This window comes from Lissotriton helveticus, chromosome 1_1, assembly GCF_964261635.1.
Source record: "Lissotriton helveticus chromosome 1_1, aLisHel1.1, whole genome shotgun sequence".
In the NCBI taxonomy this organism is placed as follows: domain Eukaryota; kingdom Metazoa; phylum Chordata; class Amphibia; order Caudata; family Salamandridae; genus Lissotriton; species Lissotriton helveticus.
Window position 1 is genome coordinate 150,125,455 of NC_136057.1, and position 17,928 is coordinate 150,143,382.

General features: G+C 40.6%; 1 protein-coding gene across 1 annotated transcript in view; it reads left to right on the forward strand.

Moving 5' to 3' along the window:
* Positions 1-15,618, forward strand: part of LOC144759983 (carnosine synthase 1-like) — a 272,725-nt gene extending 257,107 nt beyond the window's left edge. Inside the window, exon 7 of the mRNA XM_078646512.1 lies at positions 14,386-15,618. Coding sequence (XP_078502638.1) covers positions 14,386-15,618 — 1,233 coding nt within the window. The remainder of the gene's footprint in view (positions 1-14,385) is intronic.
* The last annotated feature ends 2,310 nt before the right edge of the window (positions 15,619-17,928 follow it).

Genomic DNA, 17,928 nt, shown 5'->3' on the forward strand with positions numbered 1-17,928 from the left:
CAGTCCGTACGAATTATTATTCGGAACTAGGATGTTGATCTCTGACCTTGATAGTCAGACTTCAGTGGTAATAGAAAAAACCTTTGATGTTAAAGACCGTTTGGCTATTTTGCAGGACTTAAACAAAACAAGAAAAGACCTGAGCAACATACAGTTGAAACAACAGCCAACAACCACTGAAGAATCACCACCTGTCCCAGCAAGACCTGTCTGGATTCCAAAAGTCGGGGATCTAGTCAGGGAAAAGATCGCGGTAAAGAAGGAATTTGGGCCTTCTTACAGAAAAGCAGTTCCTGTCTTGTCTGTCAACGGGACAAGATCAGTTGTACTACCGCCACTTGCTGGAAAAAAGGAGAACCGAGTTGTATCCATCGACCTGGTAAAACCACAACATGTGGCCGATAACAAACAGTAGGCCAAGTGGACTCCCAATAAATAGCAGAACACCAAGGTTTGCTACCAGTACAGAGGTCCTAACAAAAAGGCTCATCACATTCGAAACGCCTGAAGAAGAACAAGAAGGACTATGCAACAATGCAATAGAACTCAGACCTCTGAAAACCCAAATAAAGACATTTAGCAGAGACGCACCGATCTATACTGAAGTACCAAGTGAAAATGCAAAAAACAGAAATCCTGAACCAATTGGAACAATTGACAGAACTGCATCCGGTTACTTCATCAACTTCGATGATTCCTCTGACGGCTTCAGTGAATCAAAGACACAGCCATCATCAAAATCCTTTAAAGACAAAGCTAAGGAACTTTTGAAACAACTGAAAGAAACATATCTGGTTTCTCCATGGATTGAATTTTGGGTGGGTTTTGGCGCATTTATCCTCATACTTTGGCTCATCATGGTATTTACTTTGGGACGCTTCATTGAGGGAAAATATGCTAAAATGGACACAGCAAGTCAGAACATCAACTTGATCCTCAAACCACACACATCTTCACACGTCGAGAAAAGAGAACTTTCTACAGAACTTTCTTCAGCCAACTTCACAGCCAATCCTATACCTGGTGGGGTAGCCTGGGACAACACTGACTATGAAATTTATGGTCCGGTCGAGATCCTGAAATATCCACACCAAATCAAGATCTCCTTGAGTGACTTTGCAAAACCAAACTCATTTGCTGATGATTGGGACTTCGAAAGTATTAACAACATGATGTCTGACTTAGTAATGTCTGCTAAATTTACAAAACATGATTATTTGCAAGGTTCAACAAATTATGATAGTATGTATTGCTATAACCATTATGGTAACCATTTTTTACATAAATCTGCACAACCTAGAAATGTTTTAAGTTATAATCAATGGGAACATTGTGCTACACCTCCAAAAGGAAGCTCTAGAACCGTATATGACAAATATTCATATTTTTCAGGTTTTAACATAAGTAATGCTGAAACATTTTATTTTAAATTGTCAAACAAGACAGGGATGAAAACCATGATAACCAACACAAAATTGATATATTCAGATTCATTCTTTGAAAAAATGAATACATTTGGATTTGATTATTGGGACAAAAATGTTGATTTGAAAAGTGTTTGGGGTACAAAAGAATGGCAAGTACAGGGTTTAGAAGCTTTGTTTAGAGCCTGCATGATCCCAGAACAAATGATATTTTTAAATGACACTGTTCAACAAACCACCTGTCTTGGCTTAGCCAAAATCAAAGATTTGATTAAACCGTCTATTCCGAAGCCAACAATGTTTAGCAATAGCTCTGATACAGATGAAGAGATAGACGTAAACCATATATTAAACCAAAACAGAACACATCCTGATTGGAAACAATGGTTGATCTGGCCCACAGATACAAATTACTGTCAAGATAGATTCCTGAATAAAACACAGGGTTTCAAAATGACCAGGCCAGACCCTAGATATCCCCAAAGACATCACCCAGGGATAATAACAACCTACAGTGTGGGCAAATTATGCCTTCAATGGCTACAGACTTCCACACTGCCTGAAATTAAGCAACACCTAACTTTACTTACTGATGTTGCTGACTTGCGTGATTTCATACTGGGACCACGCAAACAGCGTCAAAAGCGTTTCATAGCAGCCTCTGTATATGCAGCATACAATGAGGCCTGGAAGGTTACTCAAATTGAGACAGCAGAAAGAATACGGGAAATTGACCGTATCAATTTGGAAAAATCACTTTCTGTAGTGGACAATGGGTAAATGACTCTGTCCTCCAGAATTTTTTCATTGGACAGCATTGTGTCTTCAGCAATCGATATATTATCGCAAGACTTACTGTTATTACAACATGGTCAGTCACAATTGCGTTCCATTGTACAGCTTGGCTGGACGTTACAAAATCTGCGTTCAGGCTATGTGCCTTGGCGTTTAATCAACACAACGTCACTATTCCAAATCTTTAACCTTACTGATAGACAAATCGGTATGGCGCAAAAGGGTGCTGATTATACAATCTTGAGCATTGAAAAACTAGAAAGATTACCGTTGACAATGTCAGAACGACCTGTCAGTGAATGGATAATCCACGGAATCATAAATATTCCAATCTCAACCTTCAGGTTTCAATACTGCCAAAAATATATACAGGCTGGCATGTACGAGAAATTGGGAAAGGGGTACCTTAAAACAACTTGGAACCTGCCCTATTCACATGCATGTGTCAGTAATAAAGGACAGAAAGTGTTTCTTAGTGGCAACAATTGTGCTATGTCACTAAGCGGCACGCTTCTGTGTAACGGAATTAGTTTGCATGGAGCCTGTGAAGGGAATTCATACAACCTTTCATGTCACCAGCAAGGCGCACCTGCAACTGAAATAGAACCATTCTTTCAAAGACTCTATAATGGGAGTTACATTCTTATTGTAGACCGCAGATGTTGCAGTCTTATGCCCGGGACTCCTTATCTAGTAACTACAACGGCGAAGGTCAAGTGCTGTGGACGTTCTTTATTCCCCAGCTCCTTTCCAGACAGGGAGGCAAGGGCATGGCCCAGTTTGAAAATTACTTCTATTCGAATAGATGCTTTAAGCAGAATGAAAACAGTGCTTCTTCAGACGCCTACAAGGCTCACGTCATCAAAAGAAACGTATGATCTACAAGTCGCAAGGACGACTGCAGAGATACATACATTATTATCAACTAATTCCCCCGTACATTTCGCGGAAATCCTAAGCGAAATCTTAAATATTTCTGATACCACTGGGGTCTCAAAGGTATTTAAGACAGTATTTTCGATGGCATTAACACCATTCAAAGCCATACTGGGTATTTTTCCAGATTTCGTCCATTCGATTTTTGGCGGACTTCCCCTGATCCTAGGACTAATTGCCGGAATCCTATTCCTAGTCCTTATTTTTCGTTATGGCAACCCATGTCACAGATCAAACTCTCGCGACAATGGAAGATACGATCCTAGCTATTGGATACCGGGACCGGATATCAAAAATCCTGGGACTCTCCCGGCTTAGAGACCTGAACATGACTTGGTTTCTATCATTTCGACCAATGTGGCAAAGGTGTGTTTTACCTGTACTAAGGTGTCTGCTATGCGGAGAAGAATGCGTGTTAGACACCTGTCTGACGCTACAATCGGATGCGCCAGTGGATGCAGATACACTGTTGGTTCCTACCAAGGTTCACGCTTTGTGCTGCCCTCAAAGGCTGCCAATCCTGATGACGGCATTCCTGGAATCTTCACCACTGCGATTGAAGAGTAGTGAAGTTCAAGATGAAAGCAGCATCGAACAGGTACGACCTTCTGTCAGCAATGCGAATCAGGGTGTGTATCACTTACAACGCAACTTTTACGTCGTAATGCTGTTACAACGCAGCTATTACAACGCAGGATCCATTACATCGGATGCCATTACAACGCATGGCATTACATAGCAGATGGTATTACAACGCATACCATTACATCGTAAGTATTGGTAAGTATATAATTTTTTTAAATTTTATTTAATATTATATAATTGATTTAATTATTATTAATTATAAATAAAAATAAATAAAAATATTTATTTAAGTTTTTAAATATTATAAATTAAATTTAATAATTTAAGTAATTTTTTAAATAAGTATGAGTATAGGAGTATATGTTTTGGGGTAGGGTTTGGGTTTGGGGTACAGGGGTGTTTTTAGGTTTTAGGGCAGGGTTTGGGTTTTGGGGTACAGGGGTGTTTTTAGGTTTTAGGGCAGGGTTTGGGTTTTGGGGTACAGGGGTGTTTTTAGGTTTTAGGGCAGGGTTTGGGTTTTGGGGTACAGGGGTGTTTTTAGGTTTTAGGGCAGTGTTTGGGTTTTGGGGTACAGGGGTGTTTTTAGGTTTTAGGGCAGGGTTTGGGTTTTGGGGTACAGGGGTGTTTTTAGGTTTTAGGGCAGGGTTTGGGTTTTGGGGTACAGGGGTGTTTTTAGGTTTTAGGGCAAGGTTTGGGTTTTGGGGTACAGGGGTGTTTTTAGGTTTTAGGGCAGGGTTTGGGTTTTGGGGTACAGGGGTGTTTTTAGGTTTTAGGGCAGGGTTTGGGTTTTGGGGTACAGGGGTGTTTTTAGGTTTTAGGGCAGGGTTTGGGTTTTGGGATACAGGGGTGTTTTTAGGTTTTAGGGCAGGGTTTGGGTTTTGGGGTACATGGGTGTTTTTAGGTTTTAGGGCAGGGTTTGGGTTTTGGGGTACAGGGGTGTTTTTAGGTTTTAGGGCAGGGTTTGGGTTTTGGGGTACATGGGTGTTTTTAGGTATTAGGGCAGGGTTTGGGTTTTGGGGTACAGGGGTGTTTTTAGGTTTTAGGGCAGGGTTTGGGTTTTGGGGTACAGGGGTTTGTGTTTTGGGTTAATTAAATTATATTTACCATTTTTAAATTAATTAAAATATATTTAATAAATTAAATTAATTTTATTTCATTAATTACATTTTTAAATTAAATTAATTAAATTAAATACATTATTTCAATTAATTTAATTTAATATCAATTATAAAAATATGTACATTAAGTTAATTTTATTATTTTAATTAAATTAAATTATTCCCATTCTTTATTAAAATTACATTTATTAAATAGATATTATTTTATTAAATTAAATTAATGGCTTTTTTAAAATGTATTTTATTTAAATTAATTAAATTAAATTAAATTAATTAAATTAACTTAATAACATTTTTAAAAAAAGGTATACTTACCTATACTTACGATGTAATGCCATGCGTTGTAATACCATCTGCTATGTAATGCCATGCGTTGTAATGGCATCCGATGTAATGGATCCTGCGTTGTAAAAAATCCGTTGTAACGGAATGCGATGTAAAAATCCGCGTTGTACTGACACCAATCCGCGAATCAGAATGTCAATGGAGACAATCATGCGCACGAATGCATGGTTACCCCTATTTCCGACTTAGTGGAACTTTCCCATGAAGCTGTTGACAGTTTTTTCGAAAGCCTGAATGATATGATGTTCTCTCCAGAACAGAAATAGAGACTTTTGAGTAAACTCGCACACGGCGTTCCCTGAATTCGGCCTTCAACTTTAAAAATAAAGTCACATGAACAATTTCACTCCAGCTCACGGACAGCAATATTTTTCAGCAAGCCCCTTAAAATATTTTTCTACATATTTTTTCCCCGGGACACTGATCTTCTGCTTAAAGTAAGAAACTATTCCTAGAGAACTAAAATTTCTATTTTTAGATACTTTATAGGCTTTAGCTGCTCGCTGGGATGTTCACAAATATTTTATTATGTGATGAAATGGTCTCGAACTTCCTTTCTGTATAGCCATATTAAGAGCCATTTCATGTGTATTTCTCATATACCAATAAGCAATAATGCATAAAAATGCGTGTTTACTTTTGCATTTAATTCATAGCTTAAGTGCATACAATATATATGACTGCAATTTTTCAGTATATTTGAAAATTTCGAAATGCATTTATGTATTTTGGGGTGGTAAGGTATACACTATACTCTATAGTATGTTGTACTATGTTATACTATGCATAGATTAGTAGATATGACCATAGTTAGCATGGAGTGGGTGTCGTGTATTTCTATAGGTTCTGAATCAGTCCCCCTATTCCTGACCCTATTCTGGTTAAACTAACTATCAAGTTAACTAACAGTCAGCCCATGAGGCAAGAAAACCCCCATGATGCAGATACCGTTATCTGACGCAGTCACACTACGGCACAGGAACGTGTTATCTGATTAGGTCATAACGCTTGAGATCTAATTAGACAAGCGACATTCCTCCAGCCCCTGATAAGGCATACGACGTTCTCATAACAAATCAAACCTATGACAACCTGGATAATCCGTGCGGCCATTGTTTTGATTTCACAGAGAACTTTAGTAAAGAATGTGCTAACGAGCAAGTCGTATGACATCTTTATTGACGTATCTATGTCCATCCTTACGTCAATCTCGGCACCTTTAAGGTATAAATATTGCCGATCTTGCCCTATGCACACACACGCGTGGTGACAAGACGGAGCAGCCATACTTGCCGAAGCCGAGAGCAGAAGCAGACCCCGCTGGCAGCAGCCCCGCCTTCCTGACGCGCTGAGAGACGCGCTGCTATCTCAAGCCGAGAGACCCAGCACCGGCGCTTTCGGGCAGCCCTCGCAGGCAGCCTGGAATATCGAGAGCAGAGAAAGAGATACTATTCCTCATCCATCCTAAATTCCAGGTACAGAACTGAATAACCCCTCACAGAGAATTCTTTAGTTATTCACTTGGCAAAAACAAACTTAACTTAAACTGTAACTTTCTATTCCCGCCCACGCATTAGACTTAGGTCAGGTACACGGGGTAGGCGTATTTAGAAACACCAGTGGAGCACGTTTAGTCAAAATGTATATGTGTATGTAAATATATTTTAATCATTTTAAACATCATATGGCTCAGAAACCATATCAATGTTTTTACAGTATTATTTTATACTATTGCTTTTAATGTATGCACTTTACTTAACTATAAGTATTGCAATAATATCGATCCATTTCTCATGTATGAGAAAAGAGACTGATCAATAAATAACACCTTTTTATTGAACAAGCCCGTCTCTTCCTTTTCTCTACATTCTGATGAGACTAAGAATGCACGTACTGACTGAGTAAAATAATTGCCTTGTGCTCACACGACTCTCGAGATTGACTCTTGATTAGGGGAGAGCAAAGTTGTCATGTTCTATGGTTGTCAGAAACTAAATCCCTTCTTGTCTAATCAGGGGAGTTAATTCCTTCCTTGAACATTCGAGAAAGTTTCTAGCGAACTCTGAGCTTAGCTGGCAAACCCAAAAATTAAGTCTAGTATCGACAGTAGTAGACCTAGTTAACGTCTGGCCTAGGCCTTTACTGCTGTAGGTACTATTCCAATGCGCAGAGCCTATTGGGAAAATAGGAGCTACACTACAGTTCCATAGAAATACATCTAATCACATCCCCCTTCATAGTAATTAACAGAATAAATAAACTACATACCAGTTACAATAACTAAGAAAATACAATTAAAAAATAAAGAAAGAAAGACCAAAACATCAATACATGACAAAGTCATTGAAATTCCTGGGAAGTTGTCTGCATCTCCCATTTTCAACTCTTGTGTTTAAGTTCAAATTACGAGAACTACTTGTAACATCATTTTTGGTTTCTGTGAACTTAGATAACTTAGACATGTTCCAGGTACACCCATTATCTAAGGTAACAACATTTTTTTTAATGTCAACAATGATGAAAGGACCACAAAAATTGGAAACACCTTTGTGACCCAATTTAGGTTTTTCTCCAACACTTGGTCTCCTAATTTCCACTTCCTAACTTTCACAGCCATTTTCTCATCATACCTTCGCTTATACTTATCTTGATATTTAGACAACTCATCCCTTTGTTTACTAATCATGCCATCGTCACTATTCTTTACTGGAAGCCAAGCAGGGTTAAGTTTCGAATTCGCCACCCTTCCCCTAAGAGATTCAAAAGGAGACTTTTGCATGATGGCATTCGGAACAGTACGGTGAGCCCACCATGTTTCTCTCAGCACACTACTAAAGGAAACTCTAGGCTCCAATGCTCGTTGAGCACAAGACTTCACAACTCTATTCATCCTTTCCGTAAGGCCATTAGCCTGTGGTGAATATAAAGCCGTCTTCTGATGAACAATCCCAAGGTCTTTAAGGAACCTGTCCATCTCATTAGAGGTAAATTGCACCCCATTATCCGTGATTAAATACTTGGGAATGCCTTCTGACACAAACACATCTTTCCAAAACTCTATCACAGTCCTAGAGTTGACTACACTTAAACATTTTGAAACCACCCATGTCGAAGTATAATCAACCAAGAGTAACACAAACCTTTCATGAGAAGGCATCAATTCAAATGGACCAGCTATATCTAAACCATTCTTGGTCCAAACTGCAACAGGTACTTCAACAGGTGAAAGAGGAGAATGATTAATGGTACGAGATGTATCATTAACAGAACACAGATGACAGTCTTTGACAATAGACTCAACCATTCGGTCCATGCCAGGCCACCAATATTTCTCCCTGACACGTGCCTTGGTGAGGCTCCTGCCCAAATGCCCTTCATGAGCCAAGTTGACTATCCTACTTCTTAAATCACACAGTGGTACTACTCTGTCACCCCTCATCAAGTTATCCGGCCAAAAAGTAAGATCATCCCTCACTGTCCAGTAAGGTTTCAAATCACAATCAAGACTTTTATAATCAGGCCAACCCTTCGAGATGATGGTTCTGAGCAAATCAAAATTTTTGTCATTCCTAAAACAAGACAACCATTCTTCCCTAGATACTGATGGCTCAACTATCCAATTCACAAATTCCACCGCCTCCAAATCATACCCAGAATCAATAAGTAAGCGTGATAAACAATCTGCGGGTTTGTTATTTTGACCTTGGATGTACTGTACAGAAAAGTTAAATTCTTGCAAACCCTCACTTCATCTTTTTAATCTGGGAGTCATGTGATCATTATGATGATAAGAGAAAATTTGTACGAGGGGTCGATGGTCCGATTTCACCACAAATGGAATCCCCCACAGGTAAAATTTAAAGTGATGAATCGCCCGGAACACAGCCAGCGCTTCTCTCTCAATACAAGAATAATTTATCTCTGCTTCTCTAAGAGCTCTTGAAGCAAAAGCCACAACAGTCTCTTCACCATTGATCACTTGAGAGAGAACTGCCCCAAGTCCTTTAAGACTAGCATCAGTAGTCAAGATGGTTCTCAATTTCGAATCAAAATGGCCTACGGTCGGCATTTTCCCAATTTCCATTTTAATAGCCCTAAAAGCTTCCTCACAATCCTCTGACCATACAAAACGTACACCCTTTTTCAAAAGTGCTCTAATTGGCTCAACAACACTTGCAAAACCCTTACAAACTTTCAGTAGAACTCAGCCATTCCCAAAAACGATTTAACTTGTTCTTTATCTTCTGGCGCTGGAGCTCCCACAATACTATCAGCAAGTTCAATCTTTGGCTGTACCGCACTCCCAGAGATCACATGACCAAGATACGTAACCGACTAATGTCCAATCCTGCATTTCTCCTTCTTTACCGTAAGACCACTTTCTCCCAATGTATTCAACACAGCTCTCAACCTATTCTCATGCACTAGTTCATCTTCCCCATAAATCAACATGTCATCTTGAAAAACCATTACGTTCTGTAGGTCATCCAGAATCATCTTCATCACCCTATGGAAACAGGCTGCCGCTGAGGCCAGCCCAAAAGGCATTCTCAAGAACCGATATGCTCCTTTAGGAGTAACAAAAGAAGTTAAGGGCCTCGAGTCTTTGTGAAGCATAATCTGGTGATACGCTGACGAAATATCCAACACACTAAAAATCTTTGCACCTTTCAAAACACTTATAGACTCAGAAATGTTGGGGAGAGGCTGACGATCAACCCAGATCCATTTATTCAAACCGCGTAAGTCCACACACATCCTTACAGACTCCCCCCCATCCTTGGGTGCCAAAACCACCGGAGCCAACCACTCAGGAGATTCTATCTTCTCAATCACTCCCAACTTCAACAGTCTTTCTATCTCAAGTTTCAACTGACCCAGCATCATGTTTGGCACCCTACGTACCTTGTGAACACAAGGTTTTGCTGATTTTTAAAGAAATATTCGGTGTTCAAACCCTTTCAAGCACCCAAGCGTGTCTGAAAATACATTGGGATAATCTTCAACAAATTTGTTGTGAACACACACTGTATCAACCGTCGGAAGATAAGCATTACCAACTAATTCTTCCATTAATAACACCAGATTACGAGGGTCCTTAGCACCTGGGTTAAGAACTATCCCCAAATCATGTTGGTGTCTCCACCCAAGTAGATTATCTCCTCTCACCGCTATATACACCTTCCCAGTCGTTACCTTCCCTCTGAATGTAATCCTTGCTACAACATACCCAAGAATATCAATTTTTGACCCCCCATAACTTACAGGAGCAATGTCGGGAGGTGAAAGTGAAACATTTTCCATTCCTACCACCTCATCCCAAATTTTATTCCCAATTAGGGTAAATGGAGATCCAGAATCCGCCATTAGTTTAAAAACATTATCATCCACACAAATATCACAAAATGGCATACTGATTTGTTCTGAATAAATAACATTTCCACTCCCTTTTAAATTAGACACTATCACAGTGCGAATGACATCAGAACTCTCATCACCCACATTTCTTTGCCTAGATGACTTACAGACACGAGCATAATGCCCCTTGACACCGCAATTGTTTCATATGCTCTCTCTTGCATAACAGTTGGGAAAGCTCGAATAGTGTGAGAAACTCCCACACCTATAACATTTCATTCTCTGATGAGCAGGTGGATGTGGAGAGCGAGCATCACGTTCTTTTGTTGGAGGAACATCCCTACTAGTTGAAGGATGAGTCTGACTGGCAGAAACATTTTTTTATGAAAGAGTTTTTTTGCACAGATTTACTTTTCCCACTCGCAGACACCTTAGCTATACCCACGTGACTCTCCTCACTCTCGTCATTATTTTCCAACATAAGTACATTATCTTGGCTTTTCTTTTTATTGTCATTGGAATTATTGCTGCCATCTCCCCGATTTTTCCTTATCTCCTTGACCCAAGAAGATGTGTTTTCCATTCCCTCCACAATTGCAAGTGCTTTGGACAATGTTGGGTTTCTTGAAAGAAGTTTTTCCTGAACTCTAGAGTTGTTGGTACATGCCAATGCTTGTTTTTACTTGTTTCCCTCACATCACCAAAGAGCATCTGAAAAGCAAAAAAAAACGCATTGTCTAACTATCCACCCAGCAGTCACTGCAATCGCACTGGTCCGTTTCCACCTGGACCCTCACCTTTGGCAGTGAATCGTTGTAATCAGAGGGACAGGTAGCCAACACCCAAGGAGCGACACCAAATTTGAAAGTCCGAACATATAGACAGGTCAGGACTCTTAGCTGTTCTCTGATCAAGGCAGCCGATCCTGACTGCAGCCCTGACCCAGTCTTTCGCTGTCAGGGGCATGGGATCTCTCCATTTCAAACAAATTTCCTTGCAGGCGATAATACCGCATAGGGAGGCAACAACGTTTCCTCCTCTGCCACCAAGAATCCCTAATACCACCTTGCCACCTCTTCATTCTTAAGCCTGATGTCCTGGAGAGACAACTCCAAATCATAATCACCCCTTCTCTCGTTTTTTGATGCCACAAACCAGCAGGATAGTTGGATAAACTTAAATCTAGACAACTCATTGCTGGTTTTAGCATTCAATACTTCCCAAGGGTGCACTCCTTCCGATCATACCAAATCAGACCAAGTTGTAACCCCCACCTTCTGATTGGAAGACTTAAAGCATCCTTTAAACATTCTGGTGTTCTAGGGAGTCCCATATTGGAGCAGAATTGAATAGTATCCCATGCCCCACCTCCTCCTAACTCTATACCAAATATCCAAGACAGATGTCGGTACCTTTAATCGAACCTTCTTAAAGAACCTGGGAACACCAAATTTATATAGAAAGCCCTCCACACTCCAGTGCCTTATCATCTCCCCCAAAAATGTCCCCCAAGTGGAACCATCTGCTTTTACCAGAAGCATCCAGATATTTTTAAATTGAAAAGCAACACAATGCCAGTTAAAATCAGGTAGAGCCAATCCCTTTTATTCAGCTTGCGCCTAAGGTTTTTCCAGGATAGTCTAGCTCCTTTATGGGCCCAAATAAAACTCGCCACCTTCCCCTGAATTTTATCAATACCCTGATTGGGAAACCCAAGTGGAATAGCATTAAAATGTAGGTTAGTTTAGGAAGGATAACCAGTTTTATCAGATTGACTCATCCATAGATTGTCAATGGGAGATTTTTCCACCTAGGCATTAAGTCTCTTTAGTAACCCTTGATAGATTAATATGTGCTATTCTTTCTATATTGGTTACTACTGTGATACCCAGATATCTAAACTTAGGGCCCGATTCACAGAATGAACTTAAGACTCAATCCTAAACTTACTACTATTTTGGCATTCACAGAATGCACTTACTACTTTTGGTATTCACAGAAGTTAGGATTTTGTCTTAAGTCTGTCTTAAGTCTGTCTTAAGTCTGTCTTAAGTTTGTCTTAAGACAAACTTAAGACAAAATCCTACCTTCTGTGAATACCAAAAGTAGTAAGTGCATTCTGTGAATACCAAAATAGTAGTAAGTTTAGGATTGAGTCTTAAGTTCATTCTGTGAATCGGGCCCTTAGAGTTTAAGGGGTCAGCCGTATAGATTAATGAGTCTTTGGCATAAAGCGCGACTTTACAGCTATATGGCGAGGAACTGAATGGGACAACTAAGGCATCCAATCTCAGCTGTTGGGCGAGAGGCTCTATATAAATATCAAAAAGAAGGGGAGATAAAGGGCATCCCTGTCGTGTCCCTCTTATTATATTAAAACTAGAGGATAACACACCATTAAAAAAGATCCTGGCCTAAATTCCTGTGTAGATTGTCTTAAGTGTTCTAATAAATTTAGGGCTGAATCCCACTGATATCACTACCTCCCAGTGGATGACCCAGCATACTCGGTCAAATGCCTTGACGGCATCTAACTCTAATATGGCCAAAGGGGCAGACCATTCTATGGCAAGATCAATCATGCCAATTAACTGTTGGGTCTGTTCCTGTATATATCTCTTAGGAATAAAGCCCTTCTGATCTAAGTGGATGAGCTGAGAAGCGAGCTTAGCCATTTTCCCTGCTAAAATACTCATAAAGATCTTATAACCCGCATTAAGCAGAGAGATTTGCCGTTTAAGAGTCTGCCCTAGTAGGGTCTTTCGAAGGTTGTAAATTGAGAACTATGGAGGCCTTTTTGCAAGATTTAGGTACCTGGCCACCATACCTATAAATTAAATAGAGTTAAACAGAGCTTTCAGAAATGACATCAGTTGCTCAATTAGAAGACTATATACTTCATTTGGTAAGGCATCAGTACCTACGTCTTTACCTTTCCTACCCTTAGATATACTCAATCGGATCTCCTCCTTAGTAATTGGAGCATCAAGAGCCTCACTACCCTCATCTATTAAGTTGGGGAGCTGCAGCTTCCTCAGCCATGACTTAATCCACCCCAAATCAGGAGAGATTTCTTCCCCATTCAGGCTAGAAAAAAGAGACATTAAACAGGCCTGCATATCTTTCTGCTTCCCTGAGATGTCCCCTCTATCGTTTAAGACCAACTTTTCAATAAAATTCCAAGACCTGTCTGTCTGAGCTTTCCAGGCCAGTAGTGCACCAGCTTTTTCCCCATATTCAAAAATCTACATGGACGTTTAAGGCCTTCCTCAGAGGGAAACCGCAAAGCTTGTCTTCTGCTCAAAAAAGGGCTGAACGTTCAAGCCTAAAAATCTTGGAGGATACAATAGGCAGTCTGCTCAAAGCTAGAATGCGGCCCCTGATGTTCAGCCAAGGTTGCGGAAGCAACTTGAGGACGCAAGGTTAGAATACAGGGTCTATTTGGACCAAAAATGTAAGGGTCAGTGGAATGTAAATCCCATGCAGATTGCAGTTGTAGCATTATTGTTTGTATTGGTAATGCAGGTGAAATAAAGTTTAGGTAGATGGATGAGTTAGAAAGGGCAGGTAACCATATGGCATATTTATGGAATATCTGTGGGACGATGGTTCTATGGAAAGCTATATGGATAGGTCAACGAATGCAGAGATGGATAGATAACTCAATGAGAGAAACAATGAAAGGTAAATGTAAGTGGAAGGATACTTTGTGGGTGGTAGTGCCTGTTGATGCACCTTAAAACAATTGGCTGGATGAAATAACTATCTGGTTAGAGTAAGCGCTGGGTTAGATATTAACATTCTGTCTCTTATTCTTTTTCTAGATTCACCTGATTGAATCAGACCCAAATCACTTTGCTGCGAGCATTGTGCACAACTTCATTCACTATGACATGACTGACCACAAGCAGGATGAGGCTCATGCCCAGTGGATCTTGAAGATGATACGTGACCATACAATGCATCTGGATGGATGTGTCGCTTTCTGGAATGACTGCACTATCCTTGCTGCCTTAGTATGTGAGCAGCTAGGCCTCCGCTCCAACTCAGTATCAGCCATACTCTTATCTAAGCAGAAGAGTCGCACCCACCTCAGCCTGCTTAACTGCAAAGACAGTGCTTTCTCGAATACCATTGCTTCCTATGCCTTGCCATCCTACCAAGTGAAAAATCACACCGATATTGAGAAGGTTTCTAACTGCGTTGCCTACCCTTGTGTGATGAAATTAGAATTGGGGAGTGGAGCCATCGGAGTTAAACTGGTGGAAAATAAAGAGCAGTGTCACCAGCACTACAAGAATATATCAAGCAACATGAAAGAGGAGAGGCACTGCCCCGGCATTGGGCTGAGCTATGGAAATGCCATGGTGCTTGTGGAATATGTCTCTGGTTCAGAACACGATGTTGACATCATCATTTATGATGGTCAGCTTATGGCAGCATTTGTCTCTGATAACGGGCCCACCAGGGTACCCGATTTCACTGAGACAGCTGCCTGCATGCCTACATTTCTCCCAGCAGACAAGGAGGCCCAGCTTGTGATGGCTGCCTACCAATGCTGTCTTAGTTGTGGGCTGATTGATGGAGTCTTTAATGTAGAGTTTAAGATGATGCCTACAGGGCCGAAGCTCATTGAGATCAACGCCCGAATGGCAGGATTTTTCCTGCGTCACTGGATCCTGGAGGTCTACGGTGAAGACGTCATGCTGGCCAATCTTATGGTGGCCTGCAGTGTGCCACCATTGATGCCAGTACGACGTGCCCGACCACGCACTCATCTAGTGGGTATTTTGTGTGTGCAACCTTTGCACCAACAAGCTCTGAGAACCAGTGCCAGCCTGGAGACTCTGCAGGCCTTACATGAGAGTGGTGTAATCCGGATGACCATTTTGTTTGATGGAACATCGGAAGTTGAGTTTGTAGAGCTGTACTGCTGTTTGGCCTGTGTCGGCGAGACTCGGGATAAGGCATGCCTGCAACTGATAAGCATATGTCGTGTTTTGGGCATTGACACCATGGAATATCCAGTGCCCTACTTCATCTCTGAATTTAAGTAGCATTTAAACATGTCTGCAATACCAGGAAACACACATTTGAGATTTAATTGCCAGGAATTTGGTATGTATTATTATTCCTTGGGGGGGGGGCACATTCTCACAGAACTATTGCTAGCAAACATCAGACAGAGCAGCAAACAGGCAGACAGCACACATGCACATACACAGCATTTCTTGTCACACACTAACCAACCACTCCGTCCCCACCTTCCCTTGGGAGAAAGTACACAGAATAAAGAACTGCACATTCCATCATTTCAATCAGTTAGTTGTGTGGTGTATGTTCCAAAGTATGCTTTGGCTCCTTTGTTTAGAATCTGTCCCTGATTATAAAGATGTCTGTGAACACATAAATACTTATCATGCATCCTTAATTAACAAGCACTGGCTGAGAAAGCCAATAATTGTAGCTTTTTGTTAGAGGATTGTTTGGTAATAGCTGAGCCACTGTGTTTGTCGCGCCCTTAGCTGTCCTAGAAATAAAATGCCACAATGAAGCAAGATCTTCAGCTACAATCATATGGAGCAGGGAGTAGGGCCACATTGCTGAACAGACTGCTTTAGTAGAGGTAAGGGATACCTTCAAAGAAGTGTGCTATGAAAAGGAGTTAGAAGATGAGGGTTGCTGTGTATGTTGTGCACGTAAGAGGTATACACCGCAAACTCTTGCATAGTTGATGCTTTTGACAAGGAATCAATGGTTTCATTTTGTCTTTAAGAAAGGCTATATGCACTTGTCTTAAATTTATGAACAAAAATGCTGTATGTCAAACAACATATTTACAAAGCAGCAAAGTAAAACCAAAGTACATGCAACAGTGATTAATGAGCAGCACTGTATCTTTTTGATACTCCAAAGCAAACAAACAGAAGGCACTTTGGAATCAAAACAGCCATATACCAGCAATTAAAATGTTGATGTATTAGCAAACTAAATACATCAAAGAACACACACTGGCTATCAGTTACAAGCTGCATATCATGTTTTATCTACAGACTAAGAAAAGGACAACTTGAAAGCCCATTGCACAAACCCTTATGGTAGTACAAAAGTCACAATGCAGCTATACAAACAAGCATTTTCAATGAAATACATCTCGCATTTACGAGCGTTTGAGCTATTGGCATTGTAAATGGCAACACCTTTTATTTGTGTTTTGAAAATCTGCAAGCGGTGCATGAACACGCTTTTTGTAATTATAGTCCTTGCCTACGAGAAGAAGGAGCAGGAAAAGAGGCACAGTTACTGCCAGCCTTTGTTCTAGTAGGTAAGGACTACAAGTACAAAGTGCGTATTTAGGCCCCTCTTACAGGTTTCAAAACACATAAATAAAAGGAATTTTCATTTACAATGCCAACAGCTCAAACTCTCGCGAATGTGAGACCTATTGCACTGTAAATGCTTGTTGAGCTCGGAGACAGAGGTGACAGCAGCTATAGGAAGGCACGGACCGTGACTCCAGGCCATGCGTTTCAAAGGCAGGAGGGAGGAGGTGGCAGCTGAAGCCAAAACAGACCACAGTCTTTGAATGCACAGCAAATGTGGCAAGATGAGAACAAGATGTACAGCCCTGTTTACAGCAGAGTTCTGTAAACGACGAGCACTAGTTTTTAGTGCTCCAGCTTGAAGAAAGAAATAGTGCTCAAAAGCTCAGAGTAACAAGATATGTAACAGGGGCAGTCTTTGAAAATGGGCAGAGCTTTTAAAGCCCATATCCTCAATACAGTATGTCTTGTGGAGACAGTGCAAGAGCACAAGGGCTGCCTAGTTAAGACCTAAAAAAATTAGTCTTTGTCTAGCAAGCACAGCACGCATTTTCACAGTTAACACAAACAAAGTGAACAGACTACTAGTAAACAACCGCAAAGGAGCACCACAAAGTTCTTCAAATAACAATATTGTTAATAAGTCACGGAAAGGTGATGTTTTTCTTGTTTTTCAAAATTCTTTATTTTCCAACGTTAGCACCATACAGCCGACTCGTTTCGTCCCTATGGGACTTCTTGAGGGCTTGTGAAATGGAAAACAGTCCTTCCAAATATAACCTTCAAAGTAGAAATTCTGTGTGGCGCCTTTCCCAATGTCAATGTCTTTGTAAAGAGTTGAGGAAGGCCTGGGCTAAGTCTCCTATTCAGGATTTTCTATGTCAGGAATTGAAAACAGTTGATGCGGGTGATACGGACTTCGTATGGTTGTGTATCAGCTCTGCCACATAATGGAGATGAGTTTATCAACAATCAAGGTAATCTGTGTCGGTTTCTAATGTTCTCTGGCTATACAAATATGTCAACCACTTGAACTTGTATTGG